The 27,446-nt window shown below is 36.2% G+C and overlaps 1 protein-coding gene across 3 annotated transcripts in view; it reads left to right on the top strand.

Annotated features, from left to right (window-relative positions):
* The first annotated feature begins 5,234 nt into the window (after positions 1-5,234).
* Positions 5,235-27,446, top strand: part of Kifap3 (kinesin associated protein 3) — a 138,890-nt gene continuing 116,678 nt past the window's right edge. For 2 of the 3 annotated variants that reach the window (XM_026405250.2, XM_026405251.2), the window contains exons 1-2: positions 5,235-5,488; positions 26,646-26,777. In XM_026405250.2, the coding sequence (XP_026261035.1) occupies positions 5,457-5,488; positions 26,646-26,777 (164 nt within the window). In that variant the 5' untranslated portion in view covers positions 5,235-5,456. The other variant, XM_026405252.2, reaches the window with a different exon arrangement.

The following is a 27,446-nucleotide window of genomic DNA, read 5'->3' on the forward strand; positions in this document are numbered from 1 at the left end:
ACAGATGAGCAAAGTATGGATTGCTTCTATTTATGTTGATTGGAATTTACATTTTTTATTAACTCAGGATATTTTTCAGTCCTCAAATATTGGTTCGTCCCTTTCTATTCTTTGTTTCTAGAGGTCATATCAAAGACTTATGGATATAGTTTATCACTCCTATCTCTTAACTTCTTTTTTAAAAATAGTTTTCTCTTTATCACTTCATACTGTATCATATGTTATTTCCTTTTATTATTCACAAATTTTCTCTTCAACTGTGTTTAACATGCTCTTTAATATCTTGGTTTGGTTTACTAAATTTTTGCCTTGTTTTTCATTGAGTAATAATTTATATACAATAATATATTTAAATGATTGCAGTATAAGTATACACTTAATGAGGTTTTTTTTCATTTTTTTTTTTTTGTAACAGAGATTGAACCCGGGGGGACTCAACCACTGAGCCATACCCCCAGCCCCTTTTATTTATTTTTTTAAATTTTGAGATAGGGTCTTGCTTAGTTGCTGAGGCTTTGAATCCATGACCCTTTGTCTCAGCCTCCTGAGCTGTTGAGATTACAGGTGTGTGCCACTACACCCAACATTTTGAGTTTTGACAAATAGCTAATGTATGTAACCGTACCCTAAAGTTCTCTTCAGGTTGGTTGAATTCAGTCTGTCTACCTCCTATCCCTGGCCCAAGACAACCCCTTGCCTGCCTTCTGTCATAAAAGATACACTTTTATTTCACTATTCAAGAATTTCTTATAAATGAAAAACATATGCTTCTTTCAGCAGAATGGTTTTTGAATCTGACTCATGTTGTATCATCAGTAGTTGTTTTGTTTAATGTCGAATGTTATCCATTGTGCGAATATCCCACCATTTGCATCAGCTGACATGTTAATGGACATCTGGGTGGTTCACAGTTTTCTGTCATTATGAATAAAACTGCCATGAATGCTTGTGAACAAGAGTTTTCATAGACATATATTCTCATTTTGGTTGGATAAAAACCTAGGAGTAGAACTGCTAGGTCATGTGGTAAATGCATATTTAACTGTTAAACTGCCAAAATGTTTGCCAAAATGCTTGTACCATTTTGCATTCTCACAGGCAACGTGTAGGAACTCTAGTTGTTCCACATCTTGTCAACATTTGGTACTATCTCACAATTCAATATTATAGTGGGTTTATGACAAACTTTGTCACCTCCAAGTAGTAAAAATAAGTGAAGATACCCACATCCTCTCCCTGGAAGTTGTAAATATATTACATTATGGGGACTTAACAGATGGGATTCAAGTTAAGGACCTACCTTGACACGGAGAGATTATACTGAATTACCAGTTGGGTCCACAAGAGTTCTTAAAAGTAGAAAACCTTTCCTGTCTGTGGTTCAGTGGTGTTTAACATGCTCTTTAATACATAAGTTTGGTTTACTAAATTTGCCTTGTTTATTGTATATTCAAAATAATTTCACTGAGTAATAATTTATACACAGTAATATATTAAAATGATTTCAGCTTAAGTATACAGTTAATGAGGTTTTTTGTTTGTTTTTTAAATATCTAGGGTTTCTAAAAAGTCTTTATTATTTATTTATTTTTATGTGGTGCTGAGGATTGAACTCTGTGCCTCATATGTTTGAGGCAAGTGCTCTGCCACTGAGCTACAACCCCAGTCCTTGTTTGTTTGTGTTTTTGTAACAGGGATTAAACTCAGGAGTGCTCAACCACTGAGCCACACCCCCAACCTTTTCATTTATTTTTTAAATTTTGAGATAGAGTCTTGCTAAGTTGCTGAGGCTGGCTTTGAACCTGTGATCCTCCTACTTCAGCCTCCTGAGCCATTGAGATTACAGGTGTGTGTCACCAAACCCAACATTTTGAAAAAAATAATGATAAGAAAAGCAGGACTAGTAAGAAGCAGGATGGGGACTGGAGAAGTTATAGCTGGTTTTGAAGACGAAGGAAAGAGACCATGGGTGTAGAAATGTGAATGGCCACAAGAGTTAAATCAGGCAAGGAAGTGGATTCCCTTCCAAAGCATCCAGAAAAGAATACAAGCTTCCTCACACCTTGATTTCAGCTGAATGAGACCCATTCCAGACTTCTGATCCATAAAGCTATAAAATAATGAACTTGTGCTTAACCATTCTGGGGGCTGGTAGCTGTTACTGTAGCAGAACAGGGGTACACTTGTGCAGGTACACAGCATATTTCATTGTGGATTAAATTTCCACTTCCATGATGAGAAACAAAGCTGAGTCATCTTATTAGATATCTAAGTATCTCCTTTTATTAAGTACTTGTATAAATCTTGTACTCGTTTTAATTAAGTGGTTCAGATTTTCATCTTTTTATATCATGAATACAATCCTTTAGTCAAATATATTTACAGCAATAATTTCTCTCAGCACAACAATTATCTTTTTATTTTCTTTATGGTGTATTTCAAAGGGAAGTTTTAAATTTTGGTGATATCAATTCAAAATTTGTTGTTTTATTGGTGGTTTTTGTGTATGATGTCTAAGAAATATGTGCTAGCCCGTAAGTTTCAAATATTCTTCTGTTTTCTTCTAGAGCTTAGTAGTTTTATAGATGTTATGTTTATATTCATGGCCTTGTTAGTTATCTTTTGTGTATGGTGCAAAGAAAAAAAAAAGAGGCCTGTTTTAGTCAAATCTCCATCACTGTGATCAAAATACATGACAAGAACAACTTAGAGGAGGACAAGTTTATTTAGGGCTCACAGTCTCAGAGGTCTCAATCCACAGATGGCCAACTCCATTGCTCTGGGCCCAAGATGGAGGCAGCACATCATGGGGGAAGGGCCCAGCAAAGGAAGGCTGCTCCACTCATGTTGAGACCATCAAACAGAGAGACAAAGAAAGGTGTTATGGTTTGGATGCGAGGTGTCCGCCCACTGTAAAGATTGCATGTGAGACAATGCAAGAAGGTTTGCAGGAGAAATTATTGGGTTATAGCCTTAATCTAATCGGTGAATTAATCCCTGATAGGAATTAACTGAGTGGTAACTGAACTGGTGGGGTGTGGCTGCAGGAGATGGGAATTGGGGCATGGCTGTGGGGTACATATTTGTATCTGGCAAGTAGAGAACTCTATCTCTGCTTTCTGATCATCATGTGAGCTGCTTCCCTCTGCCACACTCTTCCACCTCGAAGTCCCGAGGAATGGAGCTGGCCTTCTATGAATTAAGACCTCCCAAACTGGAAGCCCTCAAATAAACCTTTCTTGCCCTAAAATTGTTCTGGTCAGATCCTTTTAGTCACCACATTGAAAAATCTGACTAAAACAAGAGGGAAGGAAAGGGGCATCCTTCCTTCTAGGACATACATCAGTGACCCACCTCCTCTAGCCACACCCCATATGCCTACAGTTACCACTAATCAGTTCATTTAAAGGAGGATATACTGATTAGGTTACAGCTCTCACAATCCAATAATTTCACCTCTGAAAATTCCTGTAGACACACAGGAGCTCTGCAGGACACCTCACATCCGAACATAATAAAGCCTATTTATTTTTCACATGTACATTCAGTTGTTTCCAGTGACTTTGGTTAAAAGACCATATTTTTCTTTTTAAGTTGATTTGTTACCTTTATCAAAAATTAATTGAAACCACTTTCAGTTCAATAGTACAATGAAAGAGAGACACTTCTCCATGCTACTTTCACTAAGTACTACTAAATCTCTAGGTGACGTGTACAAAACAAACATTTAAAAAACTCTGACAGGTGAACAAAAAGCAGACCATCTAGCAATTTTATACTCAAGGAATGGCATAGTAGTAAGCTTCTTGGGTATTTTTCCCTCCTTATATACCCCATGGTGGATGCTAGGGAAGCCAGAAATCCAGACAACCCAGCAGAAGACGACTTCCCCAATTCCAAAGAAAGGCCTTCAATCATTAAAGAAAGAGAAAAGGAGAAAGCTACCAAACAGAAAACATTTAAATAATAACTTTCTATTTTCATCCAAACACTATGGAAAAGAAAAAGTATAATCCCACTCTCATCACCATACGCAAAACTTAAGTGGAGAACTTAGATTTCCACCACCTGTGAGCTGTAACAAACTGCCCTTCCCACACTATAACTTTTGCAACCATCCAGTGAGAACAAGACCTTCTACCATAATGATGTCAGTGGAGACCATCTTGGGAGCGAAAATAAGGCACTCCTGCCCCCACAGCTGTCAAAGGAGGCTGAAAAGGGAACCCAGAACAATCAACCCCATAGGTTAGAAGCAAGATGGCACCCTCCCTTCCAGTGTGGTGTGGTGTTAGAGGAAGCCTGCTAGAGCATATTTATTTTTAAAAATAATTTTTTAGTTGTAGTTGGACACATGCCTTCATTTTATTTATTTTTATGTGGTGCTAAGGATCGAACCCAGCACCTCGCAGCACTCTACTGCTGAGCCACAACCCCAGTCCGGAGCATACTTAAATAGGATCAAGCATTTCATAATGTAATATCCAAAATTTAAAAATCATGATTCATAACAAGAACCAGGAAAATATCAACTTGAAATAATCAACAGATGCTAACATTAAGATGACCCAGATGTTAGAATTATCTGACAAGTATTTAAAACAGCCATAATAAAAATGTTTCACTAAGAAATTATGAATAGGAATTTACACGTGTGATATAATAGCATAGAATCATATGCACATATCATTCCATTATCAGTCCCTGGTATTCTTATCGTAATGTATTTATGCAAATACAATTACTGGTAAAACTGAAGGTACACTGACACCTCTCAACGATTTTTGCAAACTTCGTATGAACTTAAAATGTTTTAAGAAATGGTCTGAAAAATCAACTAGACTATAATTGAATGAGTCGTCTTCTGGGTTCTGTATTCTTTCCTACTGGTCTATACGCCCATCCCTATGCCAGTCTGATTTGATTAACAAAGTCATGGTAGAATTTTTTAATCATGATGGCCTCAAATCTGTTCCTCTAGCTTGGGTAAAGTTAACTGATTTCCCTTCTTTCAAATTCCAATTCTGCTGATGGTAATAGCCCTTTCTAGTTCCATTCTCACTGGGAACAAGGACCAGAAATCCACTGTTACCCACACTGGCTGAACCAGCATCAAAACCTTCCCCTCGGCCTTCAGACAAGTCTCCAGACGCAGGCGCGTCGGGCGGAGCCGCATGCGCATGCGCATCTAGGGCAGCCGCAGGCACGTACGCATGCGCATCGGGGGTCTCCGGGCGGCCGGGGCGGGTCTGGGCAGCGCGGGTGCGCAGGGCCCCGAAGCAGTGGGAGGAGCCCACGGCCTCACCGTGGTAACGCCGCGCCGCCGCCGCCGCCCCGCCTTGTGGGCCCTGGGTCTGTCAGCGCCTTTGCGCGTGAGGGTGCTGCAGGCGGGTCCCCGGACAGCCCGCCCTCCTCTCCGCCAGCTGTGCCCCTAAGCCGCCGCCGCCGCCGCCGCCATGCAGGGGGAGGACGCCCGATACCTCAAAAGGTGATGAGCGGCCCCCGCCTCCTTCGGCGCTGGGCTCCGCGAGGTGTGCCGGTGGCCGAGCTGTCACTGCAGAGCGGGCTCGGACGAGGTGGGAGCCGGGAGGGGGTTGGGAGCGAGGCCGCGGGGCGACCGGGCCTGGCCGCGCCTGCCTTTGACTTCCCCGCCCCTCCAGGCCTAGAGATGGCCCCGGGGCCCGCCCCTCCAGGGTCCTGAGGACAAGGCCCCCGAGGTCCGGACCTGAAGTCCCCCTGCCCCTCCAGGGTCCTGAGGACAAGGCCCCTGGGGTCCGGGCCTGAAGTCCCCCTGCCCCTCCAGGGTCCTGAGGACAAGGCCCCCGGGGTCCGGACCTGAAGTCCCCCTGCCCCTCCAGGGTCCTGAGGACAAGCCCCCCGAGTCCGGGCCTGAAGTCCCCCTGCCCCTCCAGGGTCCTGAGGACAAGGCCCCTGGGGTCCGGGCCTGAAGTCCCCCTGCCCCTCCAGGGTCCTGAGGACAAGGCCCCCCGGGTCCGGACCTGAAGTCCCCCTGCCCCTCCAGGGTCCTGAGGACAAGGCCCCTGGGGTCCGGGCCTGAAGTCCCCCTGCCCCTCCAGGGTCCTGAGGACAAGGCCCCTGGGGTCCGGGCCTGAAGTCCCCCTGCCCCTCCAGGGTCCTGAGGACAAGGCCCCCCGGGTCCGGACCTGAAGTCCCCCTGCCCCTCCAGGGTCCTGAGGACAAGGCCCCCCGGGTCCGGACCTGAAGTCCCCCTGCCCCTCCAGGGTCCTGAGGACAAGGCCCCCGGGGTCCGGACCTGAAGTCCCCCTGCCCCTCCAGGGTCCTGAGGACAAGCCCCCCGAGTCCGGACCTGAAGTCCCCCTGCCCCTCCAAACCTAAGACAGGGTCCTCAGAGGCTCATGCCTGAACTCCACCACCCCTCCATGGCCTAAGGAGAGGCCCCCCCGGGGCCTGGCCAGAAGCCACCCCCCCAACCACCCCTGCCCAAGACAAGGCCCCCAAGCAGTCCCTGGGCCTGAAGTAACCCCCGCCCCTACTTGGGGGTCTCAGTCAAAGGGTTTTGAGATGATGGGGGAAAGTATGGCAGGCTAAATTGACAAGTGGCATCCCAGTTTACTATACTTTCTGCACCCTTTCATCTATTTGTCATACTTATAGAATCAGTTACTTCTTAAAGAAAATTGGAATCTGTTGAGATTTTTTTTTTAATTTAGTTGTATATGGACTCAATGCCTTTATTTGTTTTTATGTGGTGCTAAGCTCGAACCCAGTGCCTCACAGTTGTGAGGCAAGTGCTCTACAATCCAGCCCGGGATTTCTTTTCTTTTCTTTCTTTTTTTTTTTTTTTTAACTGTATAAAAGATAAGATCATCCCTAGTGAAAATAAGCTACCTCTCATTGGACCCAGACTTAGCAGTAAAAGCTGAGTTTGAATGCTCCAAAAATAGTTAAACTCTGTTCCCGATTCAATAAATACACGTGTTTTCTTTTGGACACAATTTCCTCATCTGAAAATAGGACACTTAACTTGTGAGATATGAAAAAAAAATATGATTATATTTTTAAAAATTTAGGTAGTGGCATTACTTCAGGTCATAACGCTAAGGCGTGATTGCAATAAATCACCAAGTGGATCTTAAAGCAGGAGCCAAAAACTTTATTCACCAGCCAGGGTTCTGGATCCACCAGCTGGTGGGCCAAGGTGTAGGCTGCAAGTCTACACCCTTCAACCCCCTTCTCAGGGTTTGAGTAAACCTTTTATAGTCCAAAACCATATTAAAGCATAAGTGGGTATTGCTGTGATTCAAAACCATAAACAAAAATTATAAGATCCAAAATCATAAGCAGAAAAGGGAGTGGGCCAAAACATCCCTAGATGTATACAAGTTAAAGAATGGTTACTAACATCTAGACAATCAATCTGTGACAGGGTACAGAGACCAGAAAAATGGGAATCAAAGAGAGAATACTTATACATTGTATAAATTGCCAGTTTGTGTTGCCAAACATGCTATGCTAAGCAACTGTTGATGGGTACAGAGGTGGGGCTTTCCATGGGAGAAGCATTTCTTACATGATGTCAAGTCTGAAGGCAAAATGGAATCTGTTTGATCATTGCCTGTATAGCCTGGCCCATAACAATAGTATACTTTCATTGAAAAGGTTTTCCTCTTTTTTTTAAAAAAAAGTATTATTGTTCAAAACATTCTTGACATATCATATTTCATAAATTTGATTCAAGTGGGTTATGAACTCCCATTTTTACCCCGTATACAGATTGCAGAATCACATCGGTTACACATCCACTTTGGCAGGCTCTGGTTATCACAGAAAGATCATCTAAGCAATAATAGGCTCTTAAAAGGAACTCAAACAATTGTAAATTAAATAAATTGCACTACCTTTGCAAAACTGAGGAATATGTTGCTTTTTAAATTTTATGTAAATGTATCTGAAACTGGTAATAATCAGGATTTATCAAAGACTTTTTAAAAGGAATATATAATCATAACAAATAAGTAGATTTTCATTTATTTTTTCTCTGAATTTTGCTTACATTGGTCTTTAATACCCCTTGGTTAAAATTTTTTGTGACAAAAGAAAAATTCTCTTTCAACTTTAAATTCAAGATTGTTCTAGGGCAAAAATGCTGCTGTTATACCATTTCCAGATTTTCATGTAAAATAGTTTTAATTTAGGAATATTGTACCAGTATGAACCCCTGAGGTATATTGTGCCTTGAAAATTCTCAGCCTTAGCTTACTTTAAAGCCATATTATCTAGATTACAAAAAATAAAACTGATCCAATCACTAATGTTTGAAGTAAGTTAAAGTCAGAATCTGGAAAGGTTGAAAATACATTTCTCAATTTTGCCTAATTCTGACAAAATTTTTACCTACTTCAGGTTGGACATATACAGCTGACCTGTATTCAAACAAGGCTAATGAAAACTTATGTTTGGCAAAACATAAATTATTGGTTCTTCAATAACAATTATGTATATTTCCAGCCTTATTTTTACTTTTACATTTGTTTTTAACAAGACAGCAGTATTTCTCAGTCAAATTGATTCATTCCAGTTTTAACTAATTTCAGTGGTTTTATTGTAGCCATAATCTAGTTTCAGAGAAATCTAGTTTCCTTATGTATACATATGTAATATTTGTATATGTTTGCATGCATAATACATTATAGAATCAGAAATTTGGGTTTTTTTTCTGCTACCATTAGTAGCAGAAAAATTTTTATTTGATAGCACTAAATAAATACCAAATATATAGGATGAGCCTAGCATTATTCTGGTCACTGGCAAAATGACTAAACAGATATAGTTCATATCCTTAGTAAAATATACAAACAAGTAAGTAGCTAATTACATTCAATGATTTTTTTTTTTTTGCTTCCTCTTAAAACTCTAGTGGTTTTCCATTGTTTTAGAGTGTTTAACTTTTCACCTTATCTCTCTCTGCTGTCCTCCTACTTGATAATCCATGATTGGCATTACAGAAATAAAATCCTTTCCATCCCTGTTTCAGTTTTATGTTCCTGTATGTACATCCTTGGGTTTGGATCTTTCTGTTTGAGCCAAGTCCGATATACTTGTTAGGTTCTCATGATACCTCAGACCTTATGTCACTCAATATTACTACTTTATTGTTTATATTTCCTTCTGGTCCATAAACTTCATAAGGTTGAGGTACTGTTTGTCTTCCCATTGTATCTCTAGCACAATGCCCAGGACATTAATGAAGCTAGAATGAATTACAAAGAAATATGAGACAAATCATGTAGGACTTATGAGTTGTATGTAGGGAAGAGTTGAAACTTTATTGCATGCATATTAGGGAACCATCGAAAGCTTTGGAGTGAATAATATGTCATTCATTCATTCAATGGTTATTTAAAATCCTACCATGTAGAGGTCATTCACACAAGTCATAAGTGAATGCCTTTATGGCATTTATACTCCAGCAAAAATATAAAATTTAAACACTATATTATCAGAAATAATATGCTGAAACTTTGGGGCTTAGTGTTTCTGCAAAACAGGCTATTGAGTCTTTGATAGGGACCATATTAAATCAGTAAATTATTTGGGAAAATACTGCCATCTTAAAATTAAGTCATCTAGTCCATGAACACAAGATGTCTTTTCATTTATTTAGAATTTTTAAATAAAAGTTTTATTTAAAAACTTTTTTAAAGTTTTTGTTTGAACATGTGTTTACCATCTTTGATATATACCTAAATGTGGAGTTGCTGTGTCATATGATAATTCTTTGTTCAACTTACTGAGAAATCACTAAAGCATTTTCTACAGTGGCTGCACCTTGTAAAAATGTAATATTCCTGCCTGCACCAACATCTATTATTTTCTTTTTTGTTGTTTTATTTTTGTTTATTTTACAATTATGGCCATTCTAGGTCTTGTAAAGTGGTAAGTTATTTTGATTTGTATTTCCGTAGTTAGTAGTAGCATTTAGCTTCTTTTTGTGTTCTTAGCCATTTGTATTATCTTCTTAGAGTTTTTACAAATGTATTCTGGATAGTAGATCCTTACACATGATCTGCAGACATTTTGTTCTATTTCCTGGGTAGGGTAGTCTTTTTATTATCTTGATAGCATCCTTTATTGTGCAAAAGTGTTAAGTTTTAGTGAAGTCCAATTTATTTTTTCTTAGTTGCTCTTACTTTTGATATCTTTTCAAAAACCATTGCTAAATCCAAGATCAGGAAAGCTTCCCTTATGGTTTATTCTAAGCATTTTATAGTTATAGTTCTTAAATTTATATCTTATCCATTTTGAATTAATTACCATATATGAGGTGTGGTAAGGGTCCAACTTTATTTTTTTACATGTGGATATGCAGTTTTCCTAGCATCATCTGTTAATAAGATTGTTCTTTCCAAAAATGGTGTGAGCATCTTTGCTGAAAATTAATTGACTGTGGAGGTGTAGGGGTTTATCTATGGAATCTCAATTCTATTCCATTGTTTTGAACATTTGTCCTTGTGCTAGTACCTCACTATTTTGATTACTGAAGCTTTGTTATAAGTTTTGATATTGGGATATCTTCCAACTTTGAGATTGGGTCTTTCAACTTTGTTGTTCCTTACCAAGATTGTTTTAGTTATTCAGGGTACTTTGTGTTTCCATTTGAGTTTTAGGCTTGGCCTTTCCATTTCTGCAAAACAGGCTATTGAGTCTTTGATAGGGACCATATTAAATAAGTAAATTACTTGGGAAAATAATGCCATCTTAAAATAAAGTCATCCAGTCCATGAACACAAGATATCTTTTCATTTATTTAGTTGTTGTTATTTTCTTAAACAATGTTTTATAGTTCTCAGTATGTGTTATGTTGAGAGCCACAGCCGAAGGGGCCCCAGCAAACTTCCAGCTGCCAGCTGATGATTGGCTCACAGTGGCCCCAGCAAACTTCCAGCTACCAGCTGATTGGCTCCTCTGTGGTGATGCTCATTGGGCTGTTTCCCCGCCCTTTCAGACCACAGAGCTGCTCATTGGGGGACTCTTTTGGCTCTGCCCACGCGACCCAGCCAATCAACCTTAAGAGCAGGAGGATTGGGGGGGTTGAGAGGCTTGTGGGAAGCCGGTGGTGGCAGTTGGGCTCTGAGGGAATTCCTGAAGAGCTCGTGTGGTGCAGCGTGTGTGTTCTAAAAATAAAGTTCGTTTCTGCTTGATAAGTGGCTCATGAATTGTGCCCAGCCAGACTGCGGCATTTGGTGGCCCGTACGGGGAACGAACCCTCGACCTTGGCATTATCAGCACCAAGCTCTGATGAATCCAAATTTTAAAAGTTTAGAGTAAAAAGGGTTATTTAAGTTTATCTTTGGGGAATATATACCCTTCCCAATTCCCTCTTTTTGCTTTAATAAGTACATTTTAATAGTTTGATGAGCTCTTTCAACTACGTCTTGTTCCTGTGGATTGTGTGGGATTCCTGTTATATGAGTAATGCCAAATGATGAGCAAAATTGCTTAAGAGAGGTAGAAGTATAACCAGGGGCATTATCTGTTTTTAACTGTTTTGGAACGCCCACAGTGGCAAAATTTTGTAAGCAATGAGCTATAAAATCTTTAGTTTTTTCTCTGGCATGAAGGGATCCCATCAAAAATCCGGAAGAAGTATCAACTGTAACATGCAAATATTTTAATTTTCCAAATTCTGGAAAGTGTGTGACGTCCATCTGCCAAATATGGTTAGGTATCAATCCTCTAGGATTGACTCCAAGATTAACTTGTGGTAAAAAAGTCACATAGTTTTGACATTGTTTTATTATTTATCTAGCTTGTTCCTTAGTTATTTTAAAACGCTTTTGTATAGTATTAGCATTGACATGGAACTTTTTATGAAAATTTGTAGCTTCTTCTAGTGTAGAGAAAATATGTATGTCATGTGTAGTTTTATCTACTAAATCATTGCCCAAACTAAGGGCTCCAGGCAATCCTGTATGTGCCCTGATATGTCCTATAAAGAATGGATCTTTTCTGTCCCAGATTAGACTTTGTATAGTGGAAAGCAAAGAGAAAACAGTAGAGGAAGGGGAAATCCTACCAGCATCTTCAAGGGATACTATAGCATTAACTATATACTGACTATCGGAAAATAAATTAAATACAGAATCTTTAAACATCACAAAAGCTTGTAATACTGCATTAAGCTCTACCTTTTGAGCTGATTGTTTGGGTACTAAAAATGTAAAAGTTTGATCAGGTGTAACTATTGCTGCTGAACCATTATTTGACCCATCAGTGAATATATTTGGAGCATTCATGATAGGTGTTTTTCTTGTCATTTTTTGAAAAATTACAGGATTCGAAGACCAAAAAGACAATAAAGGATTAGATGGTAAGTGGTTATCAAATGAAACATTAGATTTGCACATGATTATTGCCCAAGTATTTAACTCATTAGCTATCTCATCAATTTGATCCATAGTATATGGAGTAATAATTTTATTGGGAGAAATTCCAAACACTCCCTTTGCTGCTTTTATTCCTTTGAGTATTAATTGTCCTACAGCCTCAGGATACCTAGTAAGAAAAGTGTTAGGAGAATAAGATAAATGTATCCATAATAATGGACCTTCTTGCCAAAATACTCGTGTAGGAATATTTTTTGTTGGTAGTACAATAAATAATAAAGGCAAACTTATATCAATTCTATCCAAATGCACATTTTCCATATATGTTTCAATGATTTTTAATGCCTTTCTTGCTTCAGGTGTTAACATTCAGGGTGAATTTGGATCTGATGGACCTTTTAGGATATCAAATAAAGGTCCCAACTCTCCTGTTGGTATGCCTAGATAAGGCCTTATCCAATTTATGTCTCCTAATAACTTTTGAAAGTCGTTGAGTGATTTGAGTTGATCTACTCGTATTTGAATTTTTGGTGGACGGACCATGGTTGAGGATAATAGAACTCCTAAATAATTAATTGGCAAATTTAATTGTACTTTATCTATTGCTATCTCTAGATTATAATTTTTTAATATGTTTGTAAGTGTGGCATAACATTCTAGGAATGTGTTTTTATCTTTGTGCGCTAATAATACATCATCCATATAGTGAAATATTTGTAGTTCAGGATTTTGATTTCTAAGTGGTTGGATTACTTTGTTAACATAAATTTGACACATAGTTGGGCTGTTAGCCATCCCTTGAGGGAGTACTTTCCATTCATATCTCTGATCAGGACCTTCATGATTCAGTGCAGGGATAGTAAATGCAAAACGTGGACTATCCTCAGGATGAATTGGAATTGAAAAAAAAAACAATCTTTAATATCTATAACTAAAACATACCAGGTTTTTGGCAAAGCAGACAATTGGGGAATCCTCGATTGAGCAGGTCCCATAATAACCATCTCATTATTAATGGTTCTTAAATCTTGCAATAATATCCATTTACCAGATTTCTTTTTGATGACAAAAATGGGAGTATTATGGGGAGATACAGAAGGTTGTATATGTCCTTCTGCTAATTGTTGTTTGACCAGGTCATGGACTGCTTGTATCTTTTCTTTAGTCAGGGGCCACTGAGGAGAGGGGGAGATGTTGAGAGCCACAGCCGAAGGGTCCCATCAAACTTCCAGTTGCCAGCTGATGATTGGCTCACAGCGGCCCCGGCAAACTTCCAGCTGCCAGCTGATTGGCTCCTCTGTGGTGATACTCATTGGGCTGTTTCCCCGCCCTTTCAGACCACGGAGCTGCTCATTGGGGGACTCTTTTGGCTCAGCCCACACGACCCAGCCAATCAGCCTCAAGAACAGGAGGAGTGGGGGGGGGGTTGAGAGGCTTGTGGGAAGCTGGTGGTGGCAGTTGGGCTCTAAGGGAATTCCTGAAGAGCTCGTGTGGTGCGGCCTGTGTGTTCTAAAAATAAAGTTCGTTTCTGCTTGATAAGTGGCTCTTGAATTGTGCCCAGCCATACTGCGGCAGTATTGCACCTCCTTGGTTATATTTATATCTAAATATTTTATTTTTAACACTATTATAAATGGAATTGTTTTCTTAATTTCTTTTTCATTGCTAACATATAGAAATGCAATTAACTTTGTATTTTGCAACTTTGCCGAATTTGTTCGTTCGCTCTAACAGGATTTTTTTGTGCATTTTAAAGAATATTCTAAATTTAAAATTGTTATCTGAAGATACAGATAATTTTACTTCTTTATTTCCAATCTGTCCCATTTCCTGAGTTGTCTCTTTACTACCTTGATAGTGTACTTTCTTACGCAAAAGTTTTAAGTTTGGGGTTTAAATTTTTAGGAAAAATTTTAGGTTTTTTTCTCCATGCCTCATTGCTCAGGCTCAAATTTCCAGTACTATGTTGTATAGAAGTGTCAAAAATAGACACTGGTCTTGTTCCTAATCTTAAGGGAAGGCTTTCATTCTTACACCATTGAATATTAACTGTAGATTTTCCATACATGCCTTTTATCATGTTAAGTAATCTTTCTTCTATTCCAATTTATTGAGTGCTTTTGTCATGGAAGGGTGGTGGGTTTTGTCATTTTTTCCCTTCATCAATTAGAGTAATCATATATTTTTATTCATTCTATTAGTATGTATTACATGAATATGAATTATCCTTGTTTTCCTAGAATAACTCATTAATGTGAATTATCCTTGTAAAACTCACTTGGCCATGGTATGCAGTCCTTTTAATATGCTGCTGGATTCTGTTTGCTTTTATTTTGAGAACATTTTCCTCTATAGCCACAAAGGATATTTTTCTATGTTTTTTTCATATCAGGATAATGGTAGCCTCATAAAATGAATTTAGAAATGTTTCTTCTCCTCTTCCATTTTTTTTTGGGGGGGGAGAAGTTTGAGAAGGGCTTGTATTAATTCTTTAAATGTTTAGTAGAAATCACCAGTGAATCCCTCTGGTCCTGGGCTTTTCTTTGTTAAGAGTTTTTTGTTGTTTTTGTTTTTTTTGACTACTGATTCAATCTCTTGTAGTTCTAGTCATTTTTTTTTTCTCTTTTGTGTCAGTTTTGGGTGGTAGGTGTATTTGTAAGAACTTATACCTTTCACTTAGATTATCTAGTTAATTGACATATAGTTCATATTACTCCCTTATAATATTTCTTTATTTTTATAAGGTCAGTAGTGAAGTTCTACTTTCATTTCTGATCCTGGTAATTGGAGTCCTTTTTCTTATTCCATCTAAATAAATGTGTCAGTTTTGTTGATGTTTTCATACAACTTTATTTCCTTGATTTTTCTCTATTCTTTTTCTTTTTTATCTTTTATTCTATTCATTTATTTTTATGTGGTGCTGAGAATCGAACCCAGGGCCCCGTGTATGCTAGGCAAGCGCTCTACCTCTATGCCACAATCCCAGCCCTTTATTTTATTTCTTATCTTTATTGTTTCTTTCTGTTAGCTTGGGATTTAAATTTTGCTCTTCTTTTCTAGTTTCTAAGATATAAAATTCGGTTATTGATTTGAAATCTAGCTTTACATTTCCCTCTGAGCACTACTTTTGGATTATTATTTCCATTTGCATTCATCTCAAAGTATTTTCTGATTTTTATTATTATGATTTCTTTTTTCCCATTGGTAGTTTAGGTGTGGGTTATTTAATTTCCACATTCTTGTGAATTTTCTATTTTTCCTATCATTATTGATTTCTAGTTTCATTCACTTGTGAATAGAGAACATAGTCTGTATAATCTGTCTTTTAAAATTTGTGAGTTGTTTAGTAACATATGATCTATACAGAAGAATATTCCTTGAACACTTAAGAATTATATATATATATATATATATATATATATATATATATATATATACATACACACACACACACACACACACACATATCATACATATACTGTTTGGGGTGGAAATTCCTTTGTATGTGTCCTAGGTCTAATTGGCTTATACTATTCAAATTCTTTGTTATTGGCCATCTATAATTCTAGTCATTATTCAAATTATTATATTGAAGTCTTTAACCATTATAGAAATGTTTATATTTCCTTTTTATTCTGTTAACTTTTGCTTCATTTAGTTGTTAGGTACATATGTTTATAATTTTTATATCTTTTAGACTGATTTACCCTGTTGTCAATATTATGTTTTGGTATGAAGTATCCTCCAAAAGCTCCTATGTTTAATGCAGGAATATTCAGAGGTAAAATGATTACATCATAAGAGCTATAACCTAGTTTGAATCAGTCCATCCTAGTTTGGGAACTTTAGGCATGTGGCATGTGGCAGAAGGAGGCGGATCACTTAGGAGAAGACTGTCCTAGAAGGGTGCTTCTTCCTTGTGGACCCCCCTTCCCCCTTCCTTTCTCTCCTTGCTGCCATGAGTGAAGCAGCTTTCCTCTCCCATGCCCTTCTCTTGTCATATTCTGCCTTACCTTGTGCCCGGAACAATGGAGTTGGCCATCTGTAGACTCAGACCTCTGATACTGTGAGCCAAAATAAACTTCTCCTCCTCTAAGTTGTTCTTGTTGGATATTTTGGTCGTAGGGATGTAAAACTGGCTAAAACAGTCAGTATATAGTCTTTGTTTGTTTTTTGTAACAATTTTAAAAGTCTATTTTGTCTGATATTTGTGTAGTAGTTCCACCCTTCTTTGGATACTGGTTTTCCATCCTTTACTTTGAAACTATATTTATATCTTTGGATCTAAAGTAAGTCTCTTATAAACAGCATATACATGGGTCATTTCTTAATTATCCATTCTGCTAGTCATTGCCTGAGAGTTTAGTTCATTTATATTTAAAATAACTTACTGATAGGGATTTACATCTGCCATTTTGCTATTTGTTTGTGTATGTCATATCTTTTTTTTTATTCTGAGATTATCCATTGTCCTCTGTATTTTATAGTTTTGATTCTCATTTTTTATATATCTTTTAGTCATTTATTTGAGGATTATAATTAACTTCCTAAGCTTATAACAAATTTTGTTTGAGCTTCAGTAATATATAAAAACTATACTCCTGTCATTTTCAACACTCCTTTATGTTGTTATAGGTATATTTGTAATTATTATTTTACACATTCTTCTTTTAAATAATATGGAGGAAAAGGCATTTCAAATTCAAAACATCATAATATTGGCTTTTTCTATTTACCTATGTAGTTACCTTTACCACTTTTTTTTTTTTATTTCTTCACATGGTCCTTTCACTTCAGACTTGAAGGACTCCCTTTTTTAGCATTTGCTATAGGGCTGGTATACTCTTAAGATTTTGTTTGTCTTGGAATTTGTTAATTTCTCCATCATTCTCTCGGGTGGTTTCTCTGGATATAAAATTCCTGGTTGACAGTTTTTTCATTCAGCACTTTATGTTATCCATTGCCTTCTGTCCTCCATAATTTTTGTTGAGGTTTGGCAAAAGGACCCCTTCTACATAATAAGTCACTTATTTCTTGCTATTTTCAAGATTCTCTGTCTTGAAAATATTTGGCTTTCAATAATGTGATTATAATGTGTCTTATTGTTTCATAGGTTCTGTACCCTTAAATTTTTTTTCATTCTGTTTTTCTTTCTGATTCTTAGACTGGTTAATTTAATTCAACCTATTTTCAAATTTGATGATTCTTATCCTGTCTAGTCAAATCTGCTATTGATAACCTGTTGTAATTTTTTATTTTCATTATTGTATTTTTCAGCTCTATTATTTTTAATCTAGATGCTTTATATATTTTGTTGATTTTTTTAAACATTGTTTTCCTGACCTCATTTAGTTTTTTTATTTCCTTAGCTCTTTGAGCATATTTAAGACATGTTTTTAAAAAGGTCTTTATCTAGTAATCCACTGTGTGTACCAAACCACAGACAGTTTCTCTTAAACATTTTTCTTCTGTAACTGGGACATGGATTCTTGTTTCTTTGCATGCTTCATAATATTTTGTTGAAAACTAGGTATGTTGAATATTATGATATGCCAAGAAGGGAAGAGGGAGGGAAGACAGAAGTTCATTTCAGATTGGCTTTGTTTGGACATTGGTTTTTACACTTAGCTAGGTGACATATCACTGTACCTTAGCCTTCACTTCCTGTTTGCACAGAGCATAAAGATTAACTAGAAGTAAAAGTTTATGGTCTTCTGAGGTCTTTTCTGCTGGGGTGTCCTATCCTAAGCGTGTTCATAGATTTCTAGATTCCTTTTTCTAGGTAGAAAACCTTTGTTCTCCTGAAAGTCTTAACTCCCTTGAACTTTTGAGACATTCAGCATTCCCCCCCAACTTTTTTTTTTTTTTGACTCAACTATTCTTTGCCCCAGAGGGCAATAATTTGTGTGCTTGGTTTCCACCTATTTCTTTGACCACATAGCCATGTTGTCCTGATAGAGTTCCAAGTGAGACAAAAGGGAAGCCCCTTGCAGCAGACTTTAAGAGGAAACCAGTCAGTTTCAAAACAGATCAATAGGACTGGGGCTGTAGCTCAGCAGGAGAGCGCTTGCCTAGCATGTGTGAGGCACTGGGTTCGATCTTCAGCATCACATATAAAGAAAGAAATAAAATAAAGTTACTGTGTCCATCTACAACTAAAAAATTAAAAACAAAACAAACAAACAAAAAAAAAACAGATAAACAAAATGCCTAGGGAGCAAGGTCTACTTGACTCCCTCTGGAATCAAGTGCCTACAATGGGAACTTAGACAGCAGTCCTCAAGACAGCCATTAATTTTATGTTAATATAAATGTATCAAAAAATCATTTAAATGTATCAAAAATCATTTGAATGGACATGGTGGTACATTTCTGTAGTCCTAGCTACTCTGATGACTGAGATAGGAAGACACTTGGGCCCAGAGTTCAAGTCCAGCCTATTCAACAGAGCAAGACCTCATCTTTAAAAGCAAACTAAAAAGAAAGAAAAGAAAAGAAATTACTTGAGAACTAGGATGATTTCTCTGTCTTCAGAGGAATATTTTTTAATAATATGTAATAAGTGGTACTGAAAATCCAGGGTTACATTAATTAGTTCTCAGGAATTCAAATATATCAAGATAGGCTTTTAATCTTATTGGGGCCCAGTCTGCATCTGTTTCACAATTACTCCTGGGAAGCAGTCCTCCTGTTTTCCACTCAGAGTTTGGAGCTTTAACAGTGCCACTGTTGTTTGAGGCAGCCTGTACTATAATTTTTGTGTCCCTAATAAAAGATTCTAAGCCTCTCAGTTATGTCTTTTCAATTAATAAACACCTCTAGGGAAAAGCAGCCTCACATTCAAAGTTACCTCTCTTCATTTTCATTTTATTCTGGAACTTGGCGTGGTCATTTTTTTCCTGCCTTATTAGTGTGACTTCAAACAGGTACACACACACACACACACACACACACACACACACACACACACATATTATTGTTCTCAGCATTTTAGATTTTCTTAAAAGGAGCACTGATTTAAGCTACTAATCCTCTCAACCTCCATTACTAAGTTTTATATTAGTAATAGAAATATAAAATTATTTTGATGTTACCCATATGAAAAGCATCAGAAATTATAAATGTTTGTGTAAATATAAAAGCTTATTTGCCCTCTTAAACTCTAAAATATGTCAGAATTATAAGCAGAAATTATAAAATTTATGTGTAGGCTTATAATCTATGTAGATGTAATGCATGTGAGAACTATACTATTAAGGTGGGGGCAGGCAATACAACTACAATTTTGTGAAGGAGCACAATATTAATTCTTAAGTATCCTGTGAAAAAAAGTTAACCAAAGTATTGTTTTTGCCTACAGTAACCACTAAAAACAACTTAAAATGCATAGCTAAAACATCCAGTAGAAAAATTAAAATGGAATTTTAGAAACCCTAAATAATCCAAAAGATTATTTGAAAAAATAATCAAAATATAGAAGTGCCAAACAAGAAATATAAAATAAAATAGTAGACCTGAATCCATCCATGGATGGATCCTTTGACATTGAGGTGCTCTAAACAGTGCTTTCCAATAGAGTCTTTCCACTGGTAAAAAAAAAAAAAAAAAATGTCTTTTATCTGCATTGTCCAGTATTTACTAGCTGTATGACTAGTGAGCACTTTAAAATGGTTGGTACAGCTAAGAAATCACATTTATTATTTTGGGGATGTAATATATTTAAATTCATCTTTAAATAGACTTATGTATGGGGTAGTGACTATTATATTGGACAGTGCAAGTCAGAACACTCTAATTAAAAGCCAGGAAATCAATATTGGTTAGAAAACACAAAAAAAGAAAGGAATAGCAAGACCCAACTATATGTCACACTCAGAAAAACATGCCTTTAAATATAGACATAGATAAACTAATGCCATCATTAGTAAACGTAAGAAAACTGGAATGGGGGAGGGGCTGAGGTTGTGACTCAGTACTTGCCTCACATATGTGAGGCGCTGGGTTCAATCCTCAGCACCACATAAAAATAAACAACAAAGTAAAGGTACTAAAAAATATATAAAAAGAAAAAGAAAACTGGAGTGACTAAGTTATCAAATACAATGGACTTTTAAGAAAAATATCAAAGAGAAGAGTTTTATTTTATATTGGTAGAATCTGCTATCCTTAGTTTTAAGTCAAATTCTAACTTAATTTTCAGGGAATAAATGATTCTAGATTTATACAACTCTTCTAATGAATATAGAAAGAGGATATTCCATGACTAACTCCTGTTAAGAATTCAGAAAAATCTCCATGTGAAAAATCAGGAAAGGGACATTATTAGAAAAGTAAATTATAAGCCAGTATCTCTGAAAAGCAAGAATGTATTATCAGGTTGTATTTATCCTAAGAATATAGATATAGTTTAATGTATTCAATGGATTTGATTTGGTACATTAATGATTGAAGAATAACAGCACATTGGTCATCCAGTGGATGTATAAAAACATTTGATGGCTTTTACATACTGCACATGAATTATTTAAGGAAGAAAGCCCAAGTCATAAATGAAAAAAAATAATGATATAAATGTATTTCATGAGGAAGCTGTAGAAATATTTCCTTTAACATTAAGAATGAACCAAGGAGACCTATTTTAACCACTTCAACATATCATAGGGTTCCTAAACAGGTAGTAACCTAAGAAAAAGTATAAAGACATGAAGAGAAGCTGAGTGTGCTGGCACAGGCCTGTAATCCCAGAAGCTCTGGAGGCGGAGGCAGGAGGATTGTGAGTTCAAAACCAGCCTCAGCAATTTAGCAAGGTGCTAAGCAACTCTGTGAGACCCTGTCTCTAATAAAATACAAAATAGGGCTAGGGATGTGGCTCAGTGGTCCAGTGCCCCTGAGTTTAATTTCTTGGTACCCCCCTCCAACAAAAAAAGATATGAAGAGAAGAAATAAAACTGATATTATTTACAAATTATGTAATTGTCTGTAAAGAAAATGTAATCAAAGTATTGAACATAGTAGTTAAGCAACAGTGGTTGGATAGTACATCTCTATACTTCTCATCCCTAAAATTGAATTTTAAAAATCCAGTTAGAAACAAGTTTTTTACAAAAGCAATTAACAATATAACATACTTGGGATGAACATGGCCTTCCTACAGAAACTGACATAAGTTCACTGAAAGAAAATTAAAACTTTAATATATTTGCCATGTTTATGGACAGGTGCCTTAAGAAGTATTTTGATTTATGATATCTCGATCAATGTCACAAAAGGGATTTTACCTAATTTCAAAGACAATTCTGGAATTTTGAGTGGAGGAGCAAAGGTCCTCCAATACTGAGAAAAAATTTTAAAAACCAGGTGAGGGGGCACATTAAGTATGGATATAAAAATCTATCAATTAGACCAGTTGAATAAAATAAAAAGCCTAGAAAGAGGTAAATATAAATGCATAATTAGTATTATTCAATAAATGAGGTTTTGTTTGCAAGCTCCAGGTCACATAGTGTATCAGTGGGTTGTGAGTAGAACAGAATGTATTTCACATGGTAAGAACAGGCATTATTTCATGAAATATTTGTTTCATTTATGTATATGGCTACATTTGTGTCAAAACAATAAGAAAAAAATTAAAAGACATTGTAAATGATGCTGATATAATTATTTACATGAAAAAAGTTTAAATTGTATTATTAACCCTGAGGAAACACAAAAATAATCAACAGGTAAGTTGAAGAGCAAAATTGAGAGCAACAGGGAGGAGGAAATTATGACCTTTTCATAGGATTGGTGTGGGAGCCAAAATCTAACTGGAATGGATTCACCAGTGAATAGAATAATTAAAGCAATTATCAAAAACAAAGTAATTTTATTTCCATTTTTATCAATGCATTATAGTTATACATGAGAATGGGATTTGTTGCATATTCCTATGTGCACACAATACAGCAATATAATTTGACCAATATACACCCCAATATTTCTTCTTTCCTTCCTCTCTTCCTTTTTCCTGGTCCTTTTTCTATACTCTACTGATTTCCCTTCAGTTTTCATGAGATTACACACAATTTTATTTTCATGTTTCCTCTTTAGCTTCCACAGATAAGAGAAAACATACAACCTTTGACTTCATGAGTTTGGCTAATTTGACTTAATCTAATTTTCTCAAGTTCCATCCATTTTCCTGGAAATAACATAATTTTATTCTTTATGGCTAAATAAAATTCCATTATGTATATACACCATATTTTCTTTATCCAGTCATCCATTGATGGACACCTAGGCTGGTTTCATAGTTTGACAATTTTTTTTCATAATTTGACAATTCACAAATGTGAATTGTGCTGCTATAAATATGGATATGCATGTATTGCTTTAATAAGATGACTGAAATTCTTTAGAATAAATAACAGGAGTTGTATAGCTGGGTCATTGGCTGGGTGTTTCCATTCCTAGTCTTTTGACTAGGAATTACCATAGTGGTTGTACTAATTTACAATCCCACCAACAATATATGTTCCTTCTTCTCCACATCCTCTCCGGCACTCGTCAATTGTTTGTATTCTTTTTTTATTTATTTATTTTTTTTAGTTGGGCACAATACCTTTATTCTTATTTGTTTTTATTTTTATATGGTGCTGAGGATCGAACCCAGCACCTCGAAGATGCTAGGCTCTACTGCTGAGCCACAACCCCAGCCCCTATTGTTTGTATTCTTGATGGCTGCCATTCTGATTGGAGTGGGATAAAATCTCAGTGTAGTTTTGATTTGCATCTCCATAGTTGCTAATGATGTTGAGCATTTTTTCATATATTTGTTGGTCATGTGTATTTCCTATAACAAGTGTCTGTGTTGTTTGGTTTTTGTTCATGTATTAAGTTTTTTGAATTCTTTAAATATTCTGGATATTAATCCTGTATCAAAAGAGTAGCTAACAAAGATTTTCTCCCATTCTATAGGTTCTCTTTACCTTCTTTTTTATATTAATTTTTAAATTTATATATGACAGCAGAATGCATTACAATTCTTATTATACATATAGAGCACAATTTTTCATATCTCTGGTTATACACAAAGTATATTCACACCAATTCATGTCTTTATATATGCACTTTGGATAATAATGTCCATCACATTCCACCATCATTTCTAACCCCATGCCCCCTCCCTTCCCCCCCCACCCCTCTGCCCTATCTAGAGTTCATCTATTCCTCCCACGCTCCCCATCCCTACCACACTATGACTCAGCCTCCTTATATCAGGGAAAACATTCAGCATTTCTTTTTTGGGGATTGGCTAACTTCATTTAGCATTATTTTATCTACCTCCATTCATTTATCTGCAAATGCCATGATTTTATTCTCTTTTATTGCTGAATAATATTCCTCTCTTGACCTTCTTAATTGTTTCCTTTGCTGTGCAGAAGTTTTATAATCTGATGCATCCCATTTATTAACTCTTGGCATTATTTCCTAAGCTTTAGGAGTTCTGTTGAGAAAGTTGTTGCCTGTGCCTACATGTTGGAGTGTTGGCCTTATGTTTTCTTCTAAAAATTGCATAGTTTCTGGTTTCTGCATAGTTTTCTGGGTCTCTGTTCCATTTTTGAGTTCACTTTACTGCAGAGTCAGAGAGAAGGGTATATAGTCTCATTCTTCTACATATGGATTATATCAGTTTTCCCAGCACCATTTGTTAAAAAGGCTGTCTTTACTCAAATGTAATGTATGTTTTTGGCACCTTTGAAAGAATGTGATGACTGTATCTGTGTCAGTTTGTCTCTGTATCTTCTGTTCTGTACCATTGGTCTATGTATCTGTTTTTATGCCAATACCATGCAGTTTTTGATACTATGACTCTGCCAAAGGAGTTTTGAAAGTAGCAATAAAAAGTGTTAATGAGGGGCTTTTTTTCCTTTTGGCTTCTAACTTGAGACATTTTATTGTATTTATTTGTGGATAGGAATGAACAAATAATTCCTGGAGAGTAGCTTTGGAGAGACAATAAAAGAATCAGATTTGATTAGGCTCTCTCATCATTTTTTGCTGCTTTGCCCTAGACATTTATTGCTCCCCTGTGCTATCAATTTTAGCATTTCTCCCAATTTATTTTTTCATTTTTATTTATTTTTTGGTACTAAGGATTGAACCTAGGAGTTATTAACCACTGACTCATATCCCCAGCCCTTTTAATTTTTTTATTTTGAGACAGAGTCTTGCAAAGTTGCTTAGGGCCTCGCTAATTTGCTGAGGCTGGTCTTGAACTTGCAATTCTCTTGCTTCAGCTTCCCAAGTCCTTAGGAATTACAGGCATGTTCCAATCACACCGGGCTGTTTTTTTTTTTTAAAGTAGATTTCCACTTTGTATTTTCAGATTCTGCCATTGTCTTGTCTAACTCTGTTGGACATATGAGCAGATGATAGAGTTTCTCTTTAAGCAGCCTATTGTGCCATGCTATGGGTATGGCAAAGTACAGGAAGATGCTATGAAGCCCCTTGGTAGGAACTGGATGATTTATATGTTGGGTTATTTGTGAAAAATATATAGAAAGTAGATGCTGAGCAATCCTGCCATAGAGCACATAGAGAGTAATTTAAACACGTTCTACATTGGCTTTGTGATTTGTTGCATAGTTGTAAATATATAACTGTTTGTTTTTCTTATTATTTGGTCCAACTTTATTTTGCAATAAATTCTTTTGACAGCAACATTTTTTTAAAAAAGTACCTATTTATTAAGAACCACATTATTGCTTCTCAGGGAAAATGATAATGAACATGACACTAGTTATCACCATTTATTATGTATGTTAGCAGTCATCATAATATCACATGAAATCTAGAAACAAGGGTGCACTTCAAAAGTCAGTAATTAAGAACACTACGATTAAGGAACGGGCATGTAGCCCAGTGGTAATACTCTTGCCTAGCATCTGTGAGGCCCTGGGTTCAATCCCACTATTGTAAAAAAACAAACAAAACAAATTACACTACCCAAAGGTGACAATTTATCATTGCAGTTGTAGAAGGTGTATTTTTTATTTACTTTGCGAAACATGACTTTTCAATGACATAAAAAGTATGAACTTTTTGTAAAATAATTTAGCATATAAAAACAAAATGAAGCAAAAGTATTGAAAACTAGAGGAAATTTGCAATTTAAAGATATCAGTTTGATATCAGTCATGATGCTTTTCAAGTAGAATATCATTTTATTCCAAAAATAGCTTAAATTTTTTCACCTAATTGATAGCATCCAAGTAAAGCCTTTTGAAATTGTGTCAGTAAACATTCAACATTATTATAAATGCTATATTAAATTAAGTTTGCAAGTTAAACATTTAAGATAAAACCACCACATAGTGATATTACAAACATAAATTTTGATGGACATCATTATGATAACAACAGTTTTCTTACTAAATCAGCAATCCACAACAGAAGTGCACTTGTCATAGGTTGCATGCAGACATAATGCATAGCCATATCTAAACAGGCATTTCCTGTGTACATATATAAATACAGCACCATGAATCCCTAGCTTGAACTTCTGTTCATTATCTTTTAGAATTTGTACCATCCTTTTAAATTTATGTCTATATCTGATTTCCTAATTCCTTGATTTTTGCTGGTTTCTGACTGCTTTCATTCCTTACAAACTTTTTCCTTCTGTATATCTTACTATCACATTAATTGCTGATCTAACTAGACTGTAAGCTTCACTGTACAGTAGTTAATTTTTTAAAATAGGAAAGGCAGCAAAATACAACAGACACTAGTGTGGCAGTATGTATAAACATGGATGTGTAACCAATGTGATTCTGCAAACTGTACACGTGGTGAAAATGGGAGTTCATAACCCACTTGAATCAAATGTATGAAATATGATATGTCAAGAGCATTGTAATGTTTTGAACAATAAAAAAATATAAATTTAGATGCAGCTATCTTTGGTGGGAAAGAGCTAGCTTTCAGATGAGGTCATTCTCTCCAAGGCTATCTTAATTGTTTGTGTTTCATTCACTTGCTTTAATGCATGATTCTTTGGGTAAATATATTTTTTCTAAGGTAGCACTATTCATAAAGGTACTTTCTCCAGGACTTGAAATTATATATATGGTATAAAGTTGTAGAAAAAGAGTTATTTCTTGTCCCAGGTTCAGAGTAAATCTGATTCAAAGGCATATGCTAATCCAGTCCATGGAGTTTAGAAGAGAAGCTAAGTTAAAAACCATGGACATTTTATGAGTTTTTAATGTGGCTCTTTTTTATTTTGTTTTATAGGAAAGTTAAAGGAGGGAATATTGATGTACATCCATCAGAAAAAGCACTCATTGTTCAATATGAAGTGGAAGCTACCATTCTTGGAGAAATGGGGGATCCCATGTTGGGAGAAAGAAAGGAATGCCAAAAAATGTAAGTTTTCTTCATTTGTGTACATTTTGAAAGTAGTAAACCTTATACAGACTTTATACAAATCTGATATTATTTAATCTTCATATGATAAATGATTATAATTCTTTCAGAAGTACTTCATATTATTAAAGGAAAGATTATATTTAATTATAAATATGAAGTTTATTTATTCCAGAGAAAGTAAGGTTTTTATGTCTACTAACTTGTAAAATCAATCATGAAAGATATGTTTATTAAGGACTTGTTAGTTTAACATAGGAAATTTAGGTCTTTAGGAATTTTGTGTTCTTTTTTTCCCTGAATTTGCAGGAAGTAATATGACTTTCAAATATTGAAAAGACATTGAATTCCTCCCTTGAAAATCTATTCCTCTGAAAGATGTTAGTAGTAAGACAAGATTTTTCTGACTCAAGTAGTTGATCTTAGATCTCCCAGTATCCTACAGTCTTCCCTTCCTGCTTTGGCAAGAGTCCTTTGGGAACTGGCCTTTTCCATTAACCTGTTCTATTGATGATTATCTCACCTTCCTTCTATAATTTTGGGGAAGTAGAGACATTTGAGATTGCTTACTAATTTCTCCCTCAATCCTTTTTCCTCCATAAAATATTTTGACTTGGTATCTACTTAGAATTTCTATCCTTTGTCTTGGTAGAGTTAAGTATGTGCAGA

The sequence above is a fragment of the Urocitellus parryii genome, chromosome 9, assembly GCF_045843805.1.
Source record: "Urocitellus parryii isolate mUroPar1 chromosome 9, mUroPar1.hap1, whole genome shotgun sequence".
NCBI lineage: Eukaryota > Metazoa > Chordata > Mammalia > Rodentia > Sciuridae > Urocitellus > Urocitellus parryii.